Below are 19,473 nucleotides of genomic sequence, written 5' to 3' on the forward strand. Positions count from 1 at the left end.
CCAGTGCTCCACCGCCTCCTGAGTGACCTAGTGCAAGTCCCAGCACCTCTCGATCCTCAGTTTCCTCAGCTATAAATGGGAATAACAATCATACAGGACCCACAAAATAGGTGGGATGGTTGAGTTAGATGAGATGGTGTGCCACTAAGCCTAGTGCTGTAGTGAACCATCAATAAATTGTTATGGTACTGCCCACTGGGGGAAAAAAAAAGCACACCGTGAGAGTTGTGAGTTAACTTTTACTGGGGACAAAATGAGGACTAGAGGCCGAGAGACAGCATCTTAGATAGCTCTGCGGAGCTGCTCCAAAGAGGTAGGGGGGAAGGTCAGTGTTACATATGATTTTAGTGAAAGGGGGAATGCACAGTCAAGCACACATTTTGGCAGAGGCTAGCTGCTAGTCACAAGGAGCAGATGTCACCATTGATGATTTTAGTGCTTTTCTAGATATGAGAAGATGCAAGAATTTGGGCTCATAAAACCTCCTGAAACTATATCTGAAAGGCCTGTTCTGCCAGTTTTTCCCAGAACACAGAGTGCCTCATTCCTGATCTCCACCCTGAACTCCTTTTAGGGTGTGTTAAAGGTCAAGGCTGCAGTGGCTAGTGACTTAATCCTTGTAGAGGCTGATGGCAAGTAGCAATTTTTAGTTGGCTGTCCTATTAACGATATTATTACTGTTATATGGAATTTGCTGTGGCAATTATATGGACAAGGCTGTGGCAATGGAATTAGAGTGCGACCGGAATAAAGGTGGACTCTAAAGAGGGGATGGTACAAGAGAGAAGTAAAATCTGGCGGCACCCTCTGGGACGGGGACGGGGTCGGTATGGCTTGGGCGACCCGGGTTTGCGCGGAGTTGCCGAGGGGCGGGGTGGCTTTGGGTTTCCCCCGGGGAGGAGGAGCCTGTCTGCCGCGGGCGGAGCTGCGGGGGGCCCGGCTCGGGCTGTGCGCATCTGCCAGTCTCCGTTTTACCCTCCCTGCAGCAGCCGGCCTGAGCCATGGGGCGTCGCTCCCTCCTGCTCCTGCTCCTAGCTTTCCTGACTCCTGGGGCCGCCACACCCGTACCGCCGGCCCTGAGGGCCCTCAGCAGCCTGCACTTGTCAACCAGCTTCAGATCCCGCCCCGCTGTTGCCATGAAGTACTCGATTCACTACATCCAACAGAAGGTAAGGGGGAAGGGGTTTGGGGTGGCGGAGCGGGTGGTGAGGACTGGCTTCGTGGTTCCCAGGCACCGGAGCTCACCCGAAATTTCGGACCCCTAATGCCTAGGACTTGTCCGAACTTTGGCTTACACTTTACAGATGGTGGCCCCAGGTCCCCAGGCTGTTTAAATTCTGTCCTCCCATTACCAATGATTTATTATCAGTCCTGGCTCTACACTCTCTTCTGTGATTGGCCACAGCAGTGACTTCAACGCCTTCTGCTCCCAGAGGCTGCCCTAATGAAAATTCCTTTGGCCTTCCGCCAAATTCAAATTATTTAATCCCAACTCTGGCACCTACTTCAAGGTGACAGTCATCCTTTGTCCCAAAGCAGGCCCTAAATTCAAACTTCCAATATCTTATTAGATACTATCTAATATTTATTCAACCTAAATTGCCAGCCTGTTGTCTCATGTTCAGCTCAGAGTTGATTTTGTGGACCTTTTAAATTTTTTTTATTTTTTAAAAATAATTAATTTTATTTTTGGCTGCGTTGAGTCTTCGTTGCTGTACGCGGGCTCTCTCTAGTGGCGGCGAGCGGGGGCTACTCTTTGTTGTGGTGCGCGGGCTTCCCATTTCGGTGGCTTCTGCAACGCGGAGCACGGGCTCTAGGTGCACGGGCTTCAGTAGTTGCGGCACGTAAGCTCAGTAGTTGTGGCTCGCGGGCTCTAGAGCTCAGGCTCAGTAGTTGTGGCGCATGGGCTTAGTTGCTCTGCGGCATGTGGGATCTTCGCGGACCAGGGCTCGAACCCATGTCCCTTGCATTGGCAGGCGGATTCTCAACCACTGCGCCACCAGGGAAGCCCCGTGTAGCCCTTTTATTAAGAGTTTTTAACCTTCCCTATTCTCCGTGAAACTGAACATATATGTAGCTCACCCTTGTAAAGGAAGTTGTAGGAGTCTCTCAAGATTTGTGGAGGGGGGTGGGGGTGAGCATCTCTATAGTTCTGAAGCCTGAGTTTAGGGGTTTAAGGTAGGCCTAATGCCTTTGTGCTTGGCTGAAGCATGAGGTAGGTATTCCCTGAGAAGCCTGAATGAAGAAGTACATCCTGTGTGAAATGACAGGATCCCTTACAGTTCTGTATTTCTGGGAGCCTGTGAAAAGATAGGCAAAGATTTGGGAAAGGTTGGGATTAGAAGTGCAAGAGTCTGAGGTTTGGCTTTAGGAGTCAAATAGACCAGGATTCCAATCTACTACCTCTGTGACCTTGGGAAGTTTCAAGTATTTCTCTGTGCCCAATTTCTAGATCTCCAGGGGATTTGGTGATGGTTAAATGAGAACAGATCACATGTCCATAGGAGAGTACCTGGCCTCAAGTAGGCACTTATTAAACTCATGGTTACTGACCTATGAATTTTGAATAGGAATTTGAGATAGAGGGATGGTGTGAACTTATAGAATAATTTATAAGAAATTGTTTTTAACCCAGAAATTTAGAGATTATGAGGAAGAGAAAGCATTCTAGATTTAGCAGGAGTACTAGGAAACAGGGGTCTTTTTCTTAGGCAACTCTCTAGGCTACAGTTTCCTCATTTGTAAATTGAGAGATCAGGACAAGGACCAATGAGTTTCACATTTTACTGAGGAAAATTAAGGGCTCTTTTTATGGAGCTGTCTCAAAGGGATGGGGAAGGCCCAAGTGGAATCCAAGTTAGGGTACCCCAGAACCCCCTCTCTCCCTGACCTCTTTCAGCCTGAACTTTATGTTTTTATCTGTTTTATATACTGGGATATTGCAGAGTTCCATAATTAAAGTTAAATTGAAGGGGAACTATTGGAATGAAGAGCTCTACAATCCTTTTAGGAATGATGAGAGAGAACTATCAGCAGAAAGGGGGGGTAGGGAATGAAAGGGTAGAAGAGACTGAATGATCTCTTAGGTCCTAATTTATATTCCTTCATTGTAGATTCCTTTCTTGACCACTTCACTCTTTAGATATATAAGTTGAGGCCAGTTCTTCTTCCATTTTTGGTGATTTATAAGATCTGGCCTTAGCCATGTTTTGCCCTCTGGCTTATATTTAGTTCATATTTTAGGACACAGATTCTACAAATGTTTTATTACCATGATAATTTTCTTTACATCAACTCCAATTGAGTTTTATTTCGTTCTTTTTGAGAAAAACTTTCACATATGTATTTGTTGCATAATAATGGTTTTATAGTAATTGCCAACTTTTCTGGACCATAGGTTTTTAGTTGGGACTGAAAAGTATGTGTAAACTCAACTTTAATTTTTTTAGTTAGAGCACATGAAATACTTTTATGCCTTTTAATAATAAACAGTTATTATTGTAACTAAGGTTTAGTTTTTATTCAAGGTTTAATTTTCATGAAACATTATAATAATTTTATTTACCTGTGGTTATATCTGTCCAGCTGACCAAGCGATTCCCAGCTGTCCTTATATGCATATAAGCTCCATGAATGGTCTTGGTAAAAAAGCTGAGCCCTCCTTCATAACTCTGATTACTTGCAGAATGAAGGGCCAAGTCCTTGGTATTGTTCCTCATCTCATAACCCCAGCTGGTCTTTCAGCTTCATATCCTGCCATAGGCCCCCATCTCCCCGCGCCTTCCCTGTACACATATACTTTTAGCAACATAGAACATAGAATTGAAGTTGACTGTGTCAGAAATTCTGTCTGGCATACCATCCCTCTTCTCCGCTAGTTAAACTCATACCTGTATCCCAGCTGAAATGTCACCTCTTCTGTCACCTCTTCTGTCTGGAATACCATCCCTCTTCTCCGCTAGTTAAACTCATACCTCTATCCCAGCTGAAATGTCAACTTTCTTGACTTTAGTTGGTCTTTTTTCACATGTACTATTTTGTATGTGTCTCCTCATCTAGATAGCACTGTCCAGTACCCAGAAGAGCCCATAAAAATATAAAATACAAAATAAATACTTGTTGAGGGAGTGAATGGATGACTATCCAATGAAAACCCAAACAAAGCGAAGTCTACCATTATTTAATTGACACAAATCAATTTTTGTTTATTTTCCTTTTTATCTTTTACTTCTGTTCTTTACCAATTATATTTCCTCTTCTTTCAGAGTCTTCAAATGTTGTTGATTTAGTAGGAATATTTGATTTCTTTTATCCAAAATAACTGAATCAGGAGACCAGACAAAGGATAGCACATCACTCGGGCACATCAAGGCTCTGGGTACATGTGTGATGCCAGTGTTGTAAAAGGCTCCTTGGGATGCATGGCTTGTGGTTATGAGGTTTCCTTGCTCCTCATTACCCTCCTACTCCCACCCGAGCCCCTCTGACTGGAATGTGAATGCTGAGGGCATTTTACTATGTGATGTAGTGAGGAAGGAGAATGGGTCCTTTCAGGCTGTCATTTTCCTCACTGGTGAAAATAGAAATCAGTGTTTACTGAATTAGTCAGGGTTCTCTAGAGAAACAGAATCAATAGGATGTGTCCGTGTGTGTGTGTGTGTGTGTGTGTGTGTGTGTGTTTATGTATCTGTTTCTCCACAGAGAGAGATTGATTAGTTTTTTTTTAATTAGTTTCTGCTTTATAACAAAGTGAATCAGTCATACATATACATCTGTTCCCACATCCCTTCCCTCATGCATCTCCCTCCCTCCCACCCTCCCCAGAGATTGATTAGTTTTAAGAACTTGGTTCATATAATTGTGGAGCCTTGTAAGTCCAAAATCTGCAGGGTTGGCCAGTGGGCTGGAGACCCAGGGAAGAGTTTCAGTTTGAGTCCAAAGGCAGTCAATTTGCATAATTCCTTGCTCAGGAGAGGTCAGTCTTTTTTTTACTATTTGGACCTTCACCTGACTGGATGAGACCCACCTACATTATGGAGGGTGAAGCTGCTATACTCGAAGTCCACTGATTTAAATGTTAATCCCATCCAAAAAACATCTTCACAGAAACATCTAGAATGTTTTACTATTCTGGGCACCATGGCTCAGCTGAGTTGACATGTAAAATTCACCATTACATCTACCAAGGTTGTTGTGAGGGTTAAATATGGTAATTCAGGAAAGCGCATGCATAGTGCCTGGAACATTAGGAAATTAAGGAACTTAATAGAGTAAATGCTGGTTCCTCCCCTGCTCTCTCTTAAAACCACACTCTCCATAGTGCTATACCTTTCAGGTTGACCCAGATGCTGACAGTTGTGGTAATGTCTCTTCTAAGAAACCTAGTGGTCAGTCATCTACACTCAGCTATTCTTATTTAACTACTGAACAGTGTTTATGTGAGAGCTCTGCATCTTGGCCCAGCATTGAACTCATGGCTGCTGACTCCTGCAGGGCCTTCCCACAGCTCCTTCCTTATCTACTGTGAGACCATCACAGTGGACTAAGCTATTTTGATTTATGTACATCCCTTACAGTTCTACTTTCAATTCCTTTTCTGGGTTTCCCTTTCTTGTCATGGTGGCCCTGATGTCTAGTAAAATGGAACTGTGTCAGGCCTCTTGGAAGGGCCTATTGCTTTTTCTCCTCCTCTTCCTCTTCTTTTCATTTTTTCCTTCTTCTCTTTTTCTTACTGGTTCATCTGTTGATGGCCTTCCCCTGAGGCCTGGAGCATACCGTCAAAAATATTATGTGAATTCTGAACTGATTTCTGTTTTTGCTCACAGAATCATTGTCAGAAGGGGTCATTGTAGTCCACCCCTTAAATATGATGAATTGACTGTGATCAAAATTATGGAGGGTTAGGAACTTGATAGAGCTTGAATACCATACAGGTTTGAGAATGAATTCTGTTTCTAACACTACCTGAGTAACTTCAGACAAGTTACTCTGAGCTTCCATTTTTATAACCAGCCAAATAGGGATAATTATACTACTCATCTCACAGATTTCTTGTGAAATGAGCTGATATGTGTAAAGTGCTTATCAGGCACAGTTTAGATCACTTGGTAAACACTCAGTAAATGGTAAATGTTATTTTTATTTTATCTTGCAGTTTCTTAATATGGCTTTTAACTTACCTCCTCTCCACTCAGAATAAAATATTTAAGTCATTCCTTGTCATACCTAAAATAATTATTCTGGAAAATATGAAAATCTTTGTGGATTCTTTTCTGTTACATAAGTAGTACATTGTGTCTTTTTACCAGTGGGATATAATATAGTACACTTGTAAATAAGGCATAGAAATTAATTTTTTTCCTCACTTGAAATCATTTTCTTTCACATAAGACTGATATATAAAGAAAGTCATCTGAAGCTATTTCTATTTTTTTTCTATGCTATTTTGAGTTTTGGTAAATTGTGGAGGGGAAAATATATGATAATAAATGTATCCTTTTAGGTTTTTGCAAATACCTTCTCTTGATAATAATACTAAATCTAACCTGTCTTTCTGATAGCAGAGTTTTGAATATTTTATCAGTTAATGCTAAGATGTAATTTCAGCAAAAATTTTAGATTTTGTACTGTCATGTTTGTATCCATCAGCATATTACAGGGACTTTGTGCTTTAGCCACATAAAACACATTTTCAAAATTTGAGTGCTATTGTCAGCCCTGCCACTAACTTGTGTTAATATTGATACCTTGGGCAAATTGCTTCGCTCTAGATCTCAGTGTACTAATATGTAAGATAAAAAGATTAGATCTGCTGATCTCTGATGCATCTGTAATTCTGTTCACAACTGCCTCCTGTCTATAGGGCATTATATCAGGAGCTGTGGGGATGTGAGCACAAGTTCTATTTTTTGCCCTACCCATTAATTGCCTTTGGTAAATCAGACCTAAACAATTTTTCCATGTCAACTTTGAATAAGATACAGACTCAAATCATGTAAAATGTTTTATAAATTAAAAATTAGCTCTCCCACTGACACCATATTTATAACATAGAACATTGTATTTATGTTTATGATTTTAAAGTTTGCTTGGTTGAAGGTGGATTGGAGAAGAAAGAAGAATCATAGGTAAGAAGAATAACTGATGATATGTGTTATTTGTTTTCCTTCCCAGTGCCTTGCATGGTACCCTCTACATAGTATTTCTTAATAAAGATTTTTTTGAATGGAAAAAATTGGCTATAAATTAAAATGAATATGGAGTAAGGGGGGAAGAGTAAATTGAAATATGCAGTGCATAAGTGTCTAATGCATTAATAATAATAATAATCTGCTACCATTTATTGAAAGCTTTATATGCCCTAGATACTCTGCTAAATACTTAATAGACATTCACTTATTTAATCCCTATAGCCATCCTACAAGGTAGATGCTATTATTCCAGCTTTATAGGTGAGAGAACTATCATACAGAGAGGTTAAGTTACATGTTCAAGATAAACCACTTATCTGTACCATTTTGTTTTTCTAAAAATAAACTCATGAGTTTCGAGTTCTAAAATGAATGTCATTACCCTGCTTGTTGTACTAAGCAGGATAGGCTAGGTTGTGCTGCAGTAACAAAACTCCAAAATTTCAGTGATTTAACCCAACAAAAATTTATGACTCACAGTGTATTTCCATTCAGGTGAGCAGAGGGTTCTGCTCATTACATTCACTTAGAGACTGAGGGTCTGATAGAGGCTTCCTCTCAATTTATGCTTTCACGATCAACGTAGCAGTGGAGAAAGAACATAGAAGGCTTCTGCTAGCATGTAAATGCTCCCGCCTGGAAATGACAGGTCACTTCCTTTCATAAGTCATTGGCCAGAACAGGTTACATTGCTCTCTAACCACAGGGTGGGGAGACAAAAAGTATTGACTTTGGAGTGCCTAGAAGGAGAGAAGGCACTAAAGACTGCCATACTTAATCAGTCACTTACTCACCTACCCATCCCACCTACTCAATGTTTATCTAATTCCTTTTATATTTCAAGCACCAGGCTAGGTCCTGGGGAGACAGAGATGATTACATCCTGAAGGACTTCACATTACATTTTTTGACCATTCCAATAGCACATACTTAACTTGTATCTGAAAAATATGGAAAAGCACTAACAAATTTGTAATGTCTTGGCATTTATTTGATGTTACGGAAAAACCCGAACGAACTTTTTGGCCAACCCAATATATGGCTGCAACTCACAGATTGCTTCAAAAAATAGCCCTAAAGTGAGGCTGGTCTACTTAGTATTTTCTTGCTCAGCTTACCATCATCATATATATGTACATATACATATATATGTACACATTGAAGCACATAATAAAAAAGGGAATTAATTTATTCATATTGTCATTCAGTAATTAAAAATAATTGTTTTGCTTTTTTTTAAATAAAAGAAACAATATATAGATTTATATAAAAAATCTCACTTGTGCTTTGTAGGTATTAGATAATTGTTCATCAAAACAGGAAAATACTGCATTGATAATATATATTTTATTTGGGAATATATAAAAATCTTTTTTTCTTCTAGTTCACAATTTAAGAAAAGTTCTAGTTATTGTTTATGAGCAGTGAACAATGAAATTTATTGATTATCTAATCTGGGCCAGATATTATGCTAAAATCTTTTACATACCGGTTATTTATTACAATCACTTTTAAAAATAGATGGCTTCATTGAGGTTCATGTAGGTTAAATGTCTCGATCAAGCTATTAAGGGACAATATTGTGAGTTATATTTTAATCTGTTGCTTCCGAGATCTATGACCTTTCATTCAGTTGACACCATGATGCCTCTGTGTTGTAAGCAGTAGTAACAAAACTGACATCTCTGTATCTATTTATATTCCACATTCAGTCTTTACAACAATCCTGTGAGGTAGATATCATCCTCATTTTTAGATGTGAAACTACCAAAGTTCAAAAAGATCAAAGAAGGAAACATCCAAAATATCCTACTTGTAAATCTACTGGTTTTTCACTGTAAATATATCATTGTAAGTGATTTGTGGTGTATCCATTAAATGGAATATTATTAGCTGTTAAAAATGATGATCTTGAAGTATATCTGATGATGTGGAGAAATAGTCATGAATTAATGATGTAAAAAAAACAAAATAGAAAACTGAATGTACAATGTATTTCCAGATTCATTTACTCAATATTTTTTAAGTGCCTACTATGTGCTAGGCACTATTCTAGGCAGTGGGGAAAGAGCATTAAAAGCATTGGGAAGAGCAAGTACAAAAACCATGAGGTAGGTGTGTGCCTGATGGGAAAAACTGCAAGGAGGCCAGTATGGCTGGAGGGATGTGCCCAAGGGAGAGAGTAGTAGGGGATGAGGACAGTGAGGAGGAGAGAGAATGTACATACTCCTCTAGTAGAGAAGGAAGGCAAATAAACTAGGGAAATAGAGTTTGACTGCAGGGCAGTTGTGAAGTCTCATGCAAGTTAGTAAGACCACATGACATGGGTGTATGTTTCTATAGCTACATTCAGTTTCTTGGGTATGGGTGTGGGGTTGGTAGAGAATTCTTTTCAACTAGGATTGCCCTTTTGCCAAATGAGTAAAACAAAATGAGAGAGAGACATGGAAGCTGAGGGGTGTATGCAAAGGAGTTATGGACCACAGAATTTAAGCCAAGTAGGGAGGCGAGTGAGGATGGGGTGAGGGACAGTGAAAAGGTGGATAAGGTGAGGTTGAAGGATTTGGACAATCATAGTAGAAGAGGGAATGAGCTGGAAAGATAGAGGAAGTAGAATGCTTAAAATTGAGGGTGTGGCAGGATTACAGTTACTGGGAGTGACAAGGTCTAGGGTTTGACCATGGGTTAGTGACCAACATAGGTGAAGGACAAGGTCCTTGGAGGAGAGGAGCAAAAGGAACTAAAGGGCCAAGATACTGAAGTCACTAAGAGTTTTGAAAGGAGTTATGTTGGAGCGACAGTGAACAAGGAGCTAAAATCTAAAATCTTCAAGGGGTCAGTAGATGATTGTAGTGAGAAGGGTAGTGGGGTGTTATAGTTTGATGACATAATATTTAAAGGTAGTGAATTGGGGAAGACGGAGGAAGAATTAGGAACAATGGAAATACCTATCCCACCTCCAGGCCCAGTGGTGGGAGAGGTTTGAGAGAAAAATCAACTACCAATTGAGAGGGTCAGATATGTTTAAAAATATGTTTATAGCTGCACAGAGAAAGAGTAGAAGAAAATATACTAAAATAGTAACAATGGTGGAAAGATGTGTGATGTTTCATTTTATTCTTTATACTTTTCTGTATTTTTCACATTATCTGTGATGAATCTGCATTGTTTTATAATCCATTTAAAAAGAGTATTATTTAAAAAAAAAAAAAAGCAGTTGCCCTGTCCTGGCTCACACAGGCAGTATGTGGCAGTGTCAGAACCTGGGCCTCAGGACTCCAGGCTGCACTACCCAGCACCACATCTCTGGGTAAACGCTCAGACTACTCTTGTTTCTCTTTCGTTGCCTGGCTATGGCTGCTTTGCCATTTTTTCCTTGAATATTTTACATCCTTATCTTCCATACACAGCTGAAACAAGGATGAAGAACTCATTTGAGTGGAGATAGAGGAAAAAAAAAAATGGCCCTTTATAACCCCATTTCAACCTAAGGTTTTACTGAAAGAAAGGGGAGAAAAGGGTGACAGGAAAGAAGAAAGGTTTCCAGAGGAATTGTACATGTTTCAAAGAGAGGGGGAGGAATTCAGGCCACCTAAGTAGAACCAAGGCATATATTTTCCCTAAGTCTCCAACCCTTCCTATCTGTACTTTTCACAGATAGGAGCCCATGATTCCTCTCACGGCTGCTTTGCAGATCATTCCCAAATCCATAATTGTAGATCAATCTGTCTCTGTCTCACTTTTGACATATTTCTCTAAGAATAATCATAAGAGTAATAATATAAAATATTTATTGAGCTCTTACTATGTACAAGGCAGTGTTCTAAACACTTTACACATATTAGCTAATTAATTCTCACAGTGACCTCACGAGGTCTCGGTACTGCTATCCCCAATTTATAGATGGAGAAACTGAGGCACCAACTGCGTTTTAATTACTACCTCATTCTACCTCCTTATATTTCACTTGGATCTGTAGTTCTAACTCAAAACCAGACTTATCTGCTTAAGTGATGACTTTCTCCTGGTGGCACTATTATCATTTAAAAAAAATTATTGAGGACTACATATATGCCAGGCATGGTTCTTGAGACAATAGTTGGACTGCTCGTGTGGAGCTTATTTCCTGGTTAGGAAGTAGATAATAAGCAAAGAAACATTAAATAAATAAGATAATTATAGATTGTAATAATTGCCTTGAAGGAAAGAAGCAAGGTGATATGTATGTGTAAATATGGGGTACAGCGGATGGGAAAGGCTTATCTCAGGAAGGTTCCCCGGAGGAAGGGACACTGGATCAGAGAGGGATCAGAAAGTATAAAGTCCCCAAAGCTTGAAATGTCAGGTATTTTTGTCTCTTCTTTCTCCCATATTCTTTGTAACAACAAGTTAGGTTGATTCCATTCTCAGAGTATATCTGTTATTTTCACTTGTATGGCCCTCATGCTTTGTTGCAGCTTCTATTACTGCCTTCTTGGACTGGAAGAGTCTCTTAACTGGCCTTCCTTGCAACCTACAGTTCTCCCTCCACTGCAGTCCCCATGGGCCACATTAATCACCTCCCCTCCAGTTAAACCACTCTTCTGCTCAGGACCTGCAACGATTCCTGATTGTTTGCTTTCTTTATTAAGAACAAAATCCTGTATGTTCGAGGCCTTCCACCCTTTGGCTCCAACCCACCTTTCCAGTTTGCTAATCTGTTCTCCACACATGCCCATTCCTTTCCTGTTTCTATGCTTTAACCTGCATTGTCCCTTTGCCTGGAATGCCTCTCCTCTGGCCCTTCCCTCCTTTATCAACCCCTTGCATTTTTTAAGCCCCATCTTAGACACTGCCTCCTCCAGGAGCCATTTCTTAATCGCCCAGAAAGTGTGTGATTGGTCAGATCTTTCTTTGTACTCCTCTCATGGCATGTGTCTTACTCTAGCCTTGTGTTAAAACCTTTTGTTCCCCTTTTAAAGCAGGAAGCCTGTCTTGAAGGATCCATACCCCTCCACAGCATACTGCACACTGTTTTACTTAGAGTGTCATCTGCACAAACGTTTTTTGAATCTATATCTCCCCCTTTCCCTTTTTCTGCTTCTCTGCACATTGTGGTAAGGAAGGGGTGTGTATGTATAGGGTAGGAAAGAGTGTGGAAACTTGATTCTCAACTGTCTAAAAGGCTTTGGGGGAACAAGGTAGGAAGCCAGGCAAATAAAAACAGGCTTACTTGTTCTTATCCTCTTATTTGGATGATCTGGAAGCTGGTTGTCTGTACTGACCCTTCTCCCAAAGTATCTACATAGAAGGAGTCGTGGGAGGGAGTGCAGCAGCCCCTGTTTTTTCTGCTTTGTGTGAGGATGTGGGCTGGGGGAAGGGTGAAGAATGAATGTATCAGGAACAATATCTCCTTAAAAGCTGCTTCTGTGGTGGCTGTGTACTGCCTTTGTTTATTAGAGAGCTAAAGTAAAGGGAGCACTTTTTACGGTTTTGGCTTTTCATTTGTAAACAGAGGCTAATTAACTATGTGTATTTGTAAATCCTTGCTGTCTATTGTGTATGAGTCAGTTAGTTCCAAGTTGCCCTTCGGTGCTGTGACTGGAGAGAAGCAGCTGCCCTGTCTCTGTCAGGCTCATGATCTCTTTCTTGCTGCTTGTATTGTGAGGACTGCCCACGTGGGGTTAGGATAAGGCAGATTTATTAAAGTCAGATTTCTTTAGGAACTTTTCCCAGAGCAGCCCTGCAGTTTGGTTATATGATACAATTTATATGTATGAAAGTATAACTATTATAGAAGTTATGATAGCTAACATTTATAGAGTAAAGCAGCACAGTTATATATTCATTCAACAAATATTTATTGAACTCTCCCTATGTGCCGTATACTGTGTCAATAGCTAGGGATAAGGGGAAAGCAAAAACGAACATCATGAAGCTTACAGTTTCATGGGAAAGAAGATAGTGACAAGTAATTACAAGTGTGATGTGTGTTTTAAGGAAGTAGTTTGCTGCAGAATCTACGGTACGGTCCTAAGTCTTGGGTATTAGGGCTTCCTCTGGTCAGCAATGGTGTTAAAGCAGAGACAAGAAGCTGAGTAGGAGTTGGCAAGGAGAAGGGAGGTGATGGAGATTTCTGTCCAGGTAGAGGATGTATCATGTACAAGATACTAATTTAGGAAAGAGTAGGAGGAATTGAAAGGAGGTCAGTAAGACTGGGACAGGGGGCAGAGATGATGAGGCAGGAGGTGGGCGATCAACGCTGTGAAGTCAGTGTTGTCACTATTTCCACTTACATACTCATGGTGTTGGTATTCCTTCTTTGAAGCTTTCATTGACTTTAAGAACATAACTTGGTGTTGAGTTGGTCCTGGGGCAGAGCAGTGCTCTGTTCACCATAGTACGACATGTTCACCTTGTGACAGGTACTGCATATGTGCTCTTCATATAATTATCTTTAACCCTGCATGGAGGTACTACATCTCTTTTACAGAGGAATAGAGGGCTCAGAGATGAAGTCATTTTATTCATGACCACATAGCTGATAAATGATAACACCAGGATTTAAACTGAGCTTTGGTGTCATCAGAACCCATACTCCATGTTGCCTCTGTAATAGCTGTATTTCTGGAATAGATAGAAGATTTTGTAATTTATGGTCTGATTTAGAGATAGTTGTGGAAGTCACATTATATTAAGGAAATCCAGATTACACATTAATAAAGTTGAGGAATAAGAGGAGTTTCAATTCTCTTTAACAGCAAGTTGGGTGATTTCAGACAGTTAAAAGAAACATAACAGAGTTTTTAACAATACAGAGCTTTCTTCTGGCTTTGGTTTCGTGTTATGGAAAGAAGAATTTAAATGAATGGGATTGTAGGATTATATGGTAGCTCTAACTACCATATGATCCTGCAATCCCATTCCTGGGCATATACACAAAGAAAACCATAATTCAAAAAGATACATGCACCCCAGCGTTCATTGCAGCACTATTTACAATGGCCAGATATGGAAGCACCCTAAATGTCCATTGACAGAGGAATGGTTAAAGATGTGGTATATATACACAATGGAATATTACTCAACCATAAAAAAGAATGAAGTAATGTCATTTGCAGCAAGATGGATAGACCTAGAGATTGTCATCCTGAGTGAAGTAAGTCAGACAGAGAAAAACAAATACCATATGATATTGCTTATATGTGGAATCTAAAAAAAATGTTACAAATGAACCTATTTACAAAACAGAAATAGAGTCACAGAGGTAGAAAAAAAACTTATGGTTATGGGGGGGAAGGGGGGGAGGGATTAATTGGAAGATTGGGATCGACATATATACACTACTGTATATAAAATAGATAACTAATAAGGACCTACTGTATAGCACAGGGAACTCTTCTCAATACTCTGTAATGACCTACATGGGAAAATAATTTTAAAAAGAGTGGATATATGTGTATGTATAACTGATTCACTTTGCTGTACAGCAGAAACTAACACAACGTTGTAAATCAACTCTACTCCAATAAAAATTAATTTAAAAAAATGAAGGGGAACTACATTAGTAGCAGAAGGGGACTATGACACCTGAGACAAAATGTACTGTGAGATATTTTTGGGTGGCTCTGTACATTCTAGAGTAAAGGATGTTAAGAGACCTCCATTGATGATCACAAAAAGGCACTCTCCACGGGGAATAAAGTAATGAGGTCACTACTGTGGAACTTTGTCCCCTTAAGCTTGGTGCTTAATACAGTTTACCATAAATACATTAGCGAATCCTCCATTTTAAGCTTTCCCAGCAGTCCATGTACAAAATTTGGCTTGGACTAAGTTAATAAGAGTTCATATAAAGGTCCCTAATCTATGCTGCATGGACTAGTCCCTGCCATATCTTCATCTTCCACTGCACTTGCAGAGGGCCTTGCATGTTCCCCCTCCTACCCAGTAACTCCAAAGGACAGAGGTCACTGTTTGGCACTCTGTTTATGAAAGTCTCCCAGTCCCTGGGTTAGGGAGTCAAGTCTAGTTAACTCTACCCATGTATTTTGTTTTCTTTAGAAGTCTGGATATTGGTCTCATCTTTAAACACGCTGTTTAGAATAATAGTACTAGGCTCCTGTTTATTTAATAAAGTGTTATTGTTTTAAAGGATATTAGACTGAAAATTTAAGCTAATCTCTTTAACCAGTTTTATGGGAAGGCCGGCTATTTGAACCATTGTTTTGCCACCTAAGAGGAAATAAGTAGTTCCTTGAGATGTGGATTTATAATCTTCAGCATATGAAGTGATGAAGGGCATATCACAGATTATTTTAAATTTCTTTATAAATAAGATATCCAAAGCCACCGTGTTTCATTGCTGCAGTATGTACCTTTCCTTAGAGCTACGTAATTTATACAGCAATGAATGTGTACCAAAAATATATTGCACTGTCCTAGCACTGGTTACTGGTAACTGGACAGAAAATCAAAAACAAAAGCATATCCCATACTAGACCACAACATATTTGGTGTGTAAGATGCTCTCACTGTCACCAAGTCATTACCTAAAAGAGCTGAAAAAATTTTTATTTTAAATTTTACTTTACAAGGTTATGGCTTTTTAAGTGAACACTCAGAACAAATTGCTGAGGTTTCATATATTAATTTCTTCCTTCTAAGTGGCAATATTAAACACGTAATATAAATTGTGTATGTTCGTGTGTGTTTTTGGAAGTGGTTTCAGACTTGGGAGGTGCATGCTAATAATACACTGAAAAATATATTAATAATACACCAAGCTCTCACTTCCTGCCGGCCCTTGCTGGGCACTTGCATGAATGTATTATCCAAGTTAATCATCACAAGACACATCTGGGATAGGTATCATTATTATTATTATTTTTTATTTTACAGATAAGAAAACAAGCCCAAAGACATGAAGTACCTTGTTCAAGTTCAGATAGCTCTAATAGCTGGCAGATTTGGCACTCAAACTCAAATCTGTCTTCAAATTCCCACCTCTTTCCACTACATCCCAAAACATTTGTGGTTTTCAGGAGGAAAACAAAAAACAAAGTGTTTGAAAGATGCCCTTGGTACTGGTTAGATTTTATTAGTGTAAAAGCATGTGTGTGTTTTGTGTGTGTGTGTATTTAAGCCTTGACACACTTTGGCATTTTTGATAAGTTTTGCTAATAGCATATGACTAGCATGTTTGGCCAGCATCATTGTGATTTAATAACCTAATTTAAACAAGGAACTGCAACCCAAACAATGGCTGATTCATCAGATAGGAAAGTGAGGAAGTACTTGTTATCATTTGTCAGTTAATTTTTATTTTTATGCAGTTTGAACCATGGGTCACACTGCAGACACTGTGCTTTAAAACTGTCGGAAACCTCTGTCACTTCCTAAGCACTGATGGCCTCTTCCTTTGAGGGAGCCGCTCATACAACAATTTTGGAAAGCAGTGGTGATGACTCCCTTCTCCTTGGCGTCGGATGCTTCCTTTCTCTTGAACAATTGGCTTTAAATGACCATGACCGGTGCAGCCAGTGCAGACCAAAACAGGCTTTTTGTTTGCCTTTTTATATAGTCTAGACTATATAAGTATCTAGAAAATGACCACACTTTAAAAGAGAAGGGAATTCATATTTACTGAGCATCTCTCCATGATCTCCTCAAAGGCAACAATCTTGGGTTTCACTCATCTGTGGATCTGGGAGGCCACAGCACCAAGCTCTGTATATGTGGGACTGAGCTGATGGAATGACACTGCATATTATGTCCTGTTTTATTGCAGACATTAAATGCAAATATCTGACCTTAGGCAAGATATAGAAGAGCCTATTGCTGTTACTTATATACCCCCAGTGCTTTGGTCCAACTCTGAAGAATGTGAGTGTTACCATGGTGAAATGGATGTTGGCTGAGATGCTAGGGGAGTTACTTTCCAAAAAATATGGATCATGGTTTTTAAAGATTTCCAGAAAGGCTTTTGCAGTCAAATTCTATAACATTGCCAAATTCTTTTATTAATTTGAATTTATAGTCATTTATCTGTAGTGTCTATTCTTCATGTGACCTTTCTCTACTCCACACTCAAGGCAAATATATATGTACACTTTTTCCTGTTGGTCTTCCTGCAAAGCTTTATTCTTTAAATACTTCAATTTTCGAGGTGTCTGGCTTGTTTTAACGCTCGCTTGTTCCCTTCTGTTAAAAAATGTCTCCCTCTAGGAAGCCCTTTTTTGTTAATTGGAAAAGTAGTGAGGTCTTCTGTTGGTCTTTTGCTCCTAATTCATCCTTCACCTTTTTTTTTTTTTTTTTTTGCGGTGTGCGGGCCTCTCACTGTTGTGGCCTCTCCCGTTGCGGAGCACAGGCTCCGCACAGGCTCAGCGGCCATGGCTCACGGGCCCAGCCGCTCCGCGGCATGTGGGATCTTCCCAGACCGGGGCACGAACCCGTGTCCCCTGCATCAGCAGGTGGACTCTCAACCACTGCGCCACCAGGGAAGCCCTCTCCTTCACCTTTGATTACACATATCTAACAAGTGCAGGCAACTCTAGTTGACGTGCAGATTCCATGTACTTCGTTTAATTCCAAACTGACTGAATCCATGCCTCTCAGGATATCTTGACTGCCCCATCCCTGGCTTAGCTAGTGTAGGCTTAGACAATGGAAATACATTTTAGGATCAACCTTTACAAACATAAATCTGCTAGGAAAAAAATCTCTAATATTTGTTATTTATTATTGACACTTTGTGCCATTCATTACACATTGGTCATCTCATTGTTTTGTACACACTATGCTGGGATGTGGTTTATACAGTGCTGGTATCTCTCTGCTTGGAATGGTTTGTCTTTCTCCTTTCTCTGCTTGGCACACTCCTGTCCATCCTTTGCTGCTCATGTCTTGCACCACCTTCTCTGTGAAACTTTATGGGACTGCTTTTCTTCTTTCCGATGGGCTGGGTAATTGACTTCATCCCCTTTGTGTCTCCCATTGCACTCTACAGACACTTTTGTGCTACTACTCTGATTGCAATGATTTGTTTATATGTTTGTGTTCCCATTAGCCTGTGAGCAGCCTGAGTGCTGGGACCACATCCATCATTATATCTTCAGTGTATGCACTCAACAGCTGTTTGAATGAATAAGTGGCCCAAGCTGAAGTGATTACTCTGTCTTCTGAATGCTGTTAACACTTGCTTTTATTATATTTTGCCTAGTGCTACCAGCGTGGCATAGACACTGCCCAGTCTAAGCAGAAACTGGTCATAGAACTGAGGCCTCTTGCAGTGCTGTAGGTTAGTTCTTTAGGTCTGTAGGTGTGGAGAAGGGACTGGGGCAGCTGGGAAGTTAGGCACAGAGAAGGGGATGGTGTCACTCAAGGTGCTAAGGTAATTATTTGCCAACAGGTATGGAAGTGTTTTAATATTTTAAGAACTGGCTGAGTGTCAAGCCTTGGTTCTTCCAGGTAATGAGTGCCTTAAGAATAGGATGCTACTTATATTGCCTAGTATCCCTCATATGGCTACCTAGGTACAACTCAGAGGTATAAGCATTCAGAATAAGATAAACTTTTATAACAAATATTAATGTTTTATTACATCTTGCATGAGACTCCCTTCTAAAACGCCTTTGATTTTTTTCACATTACTGTTAATGGCACTACTCTCTTCTTGGTCACCCAGAATAGGAAACTTTAGAATCATTTGATTCCCTCACCTTCACCTTCATGCCAAAAATCCAGTCAATCGTGAAGACTGTCCATGATTCCTTCCTAGTTTTTGCCCCTTCCTTTACATTCCCAGAATTATTACCTTGTGTAGGCCCAAAGTAAACTACTACAGTAGCCTCTTGAGTTCCTCTGTTCTTTAGGCCTCCGTCCAGGCCAGCTGGCACTGTGTTTTTTTCTCTTCTCCTCTTTTCCAATCCAGATCTTACTAGGCCCTGCTTAAGCCTCAGTTCTCAGGGAAACCTTCCCCAACTGACCTAGCCTAGCATGAGCTATCCTTCCCTGGGCTTCCCTAGTACTTAATGTCTGTAGCATTCATTTGGCTGTTAACTGTGCTCTCCTTTGTGAAATGGCTCTTGTTGCCTGAATTATAATTACATCTTGGAATGTGATTTAATAGGTAGCTATCCCTCAAGTAGAAAGCCTTAGAATTAATACACCCATAGGAGCATAATGGTTCAGGCTATTAGATTTTTAAAATTTCTTGGTAGACATAGATTCTGTAGCTAGCTTGCTGAATAATGTGCAATTTTGTTAAAGAGAAATGCTGACTGTGACCCACTAAATTGAGTTT

General features: G+C 40.0%; 1 protein-coding gene across 1 annotated transcript in view; it reads left to right on the forward strand.

Annotated features, from left to right (window-relative positions):
• Positions 1-1,001: 1,001 nt before the first annotated feature.
• Positions 1,002-19,473, forward strand: part of PRCP (prolylcarboxypeptidase) — a gene marked incomplete at its 5' end in the record, with an annotated part of 70,670 nt that continues 52,198 nt past the window's right edge. Inside the window, one exon of the mRNA XM_079707635.1 lies at positions 1,002-1,169. Coding sequence (XP_079563761.1) covers positions 1,002-1,169 — 168 coding nt within the window. The remainder of the gene's footprint in view (positions 1,170-19,473) is intronic.

This window comes from Hyperoodon ampullatus (genome assembly GCF_949752795.1).
Source record: "Hyperoodon ampullatus genome assembly, chromosome: 7".
Classification (NCBI taxonomy): Eukaryota; Metazoa; Chordata; class Mammalia; order Artiodactyla; family Ziphiidae; genus Hyperoodon; species Hyperoodon ampullatus.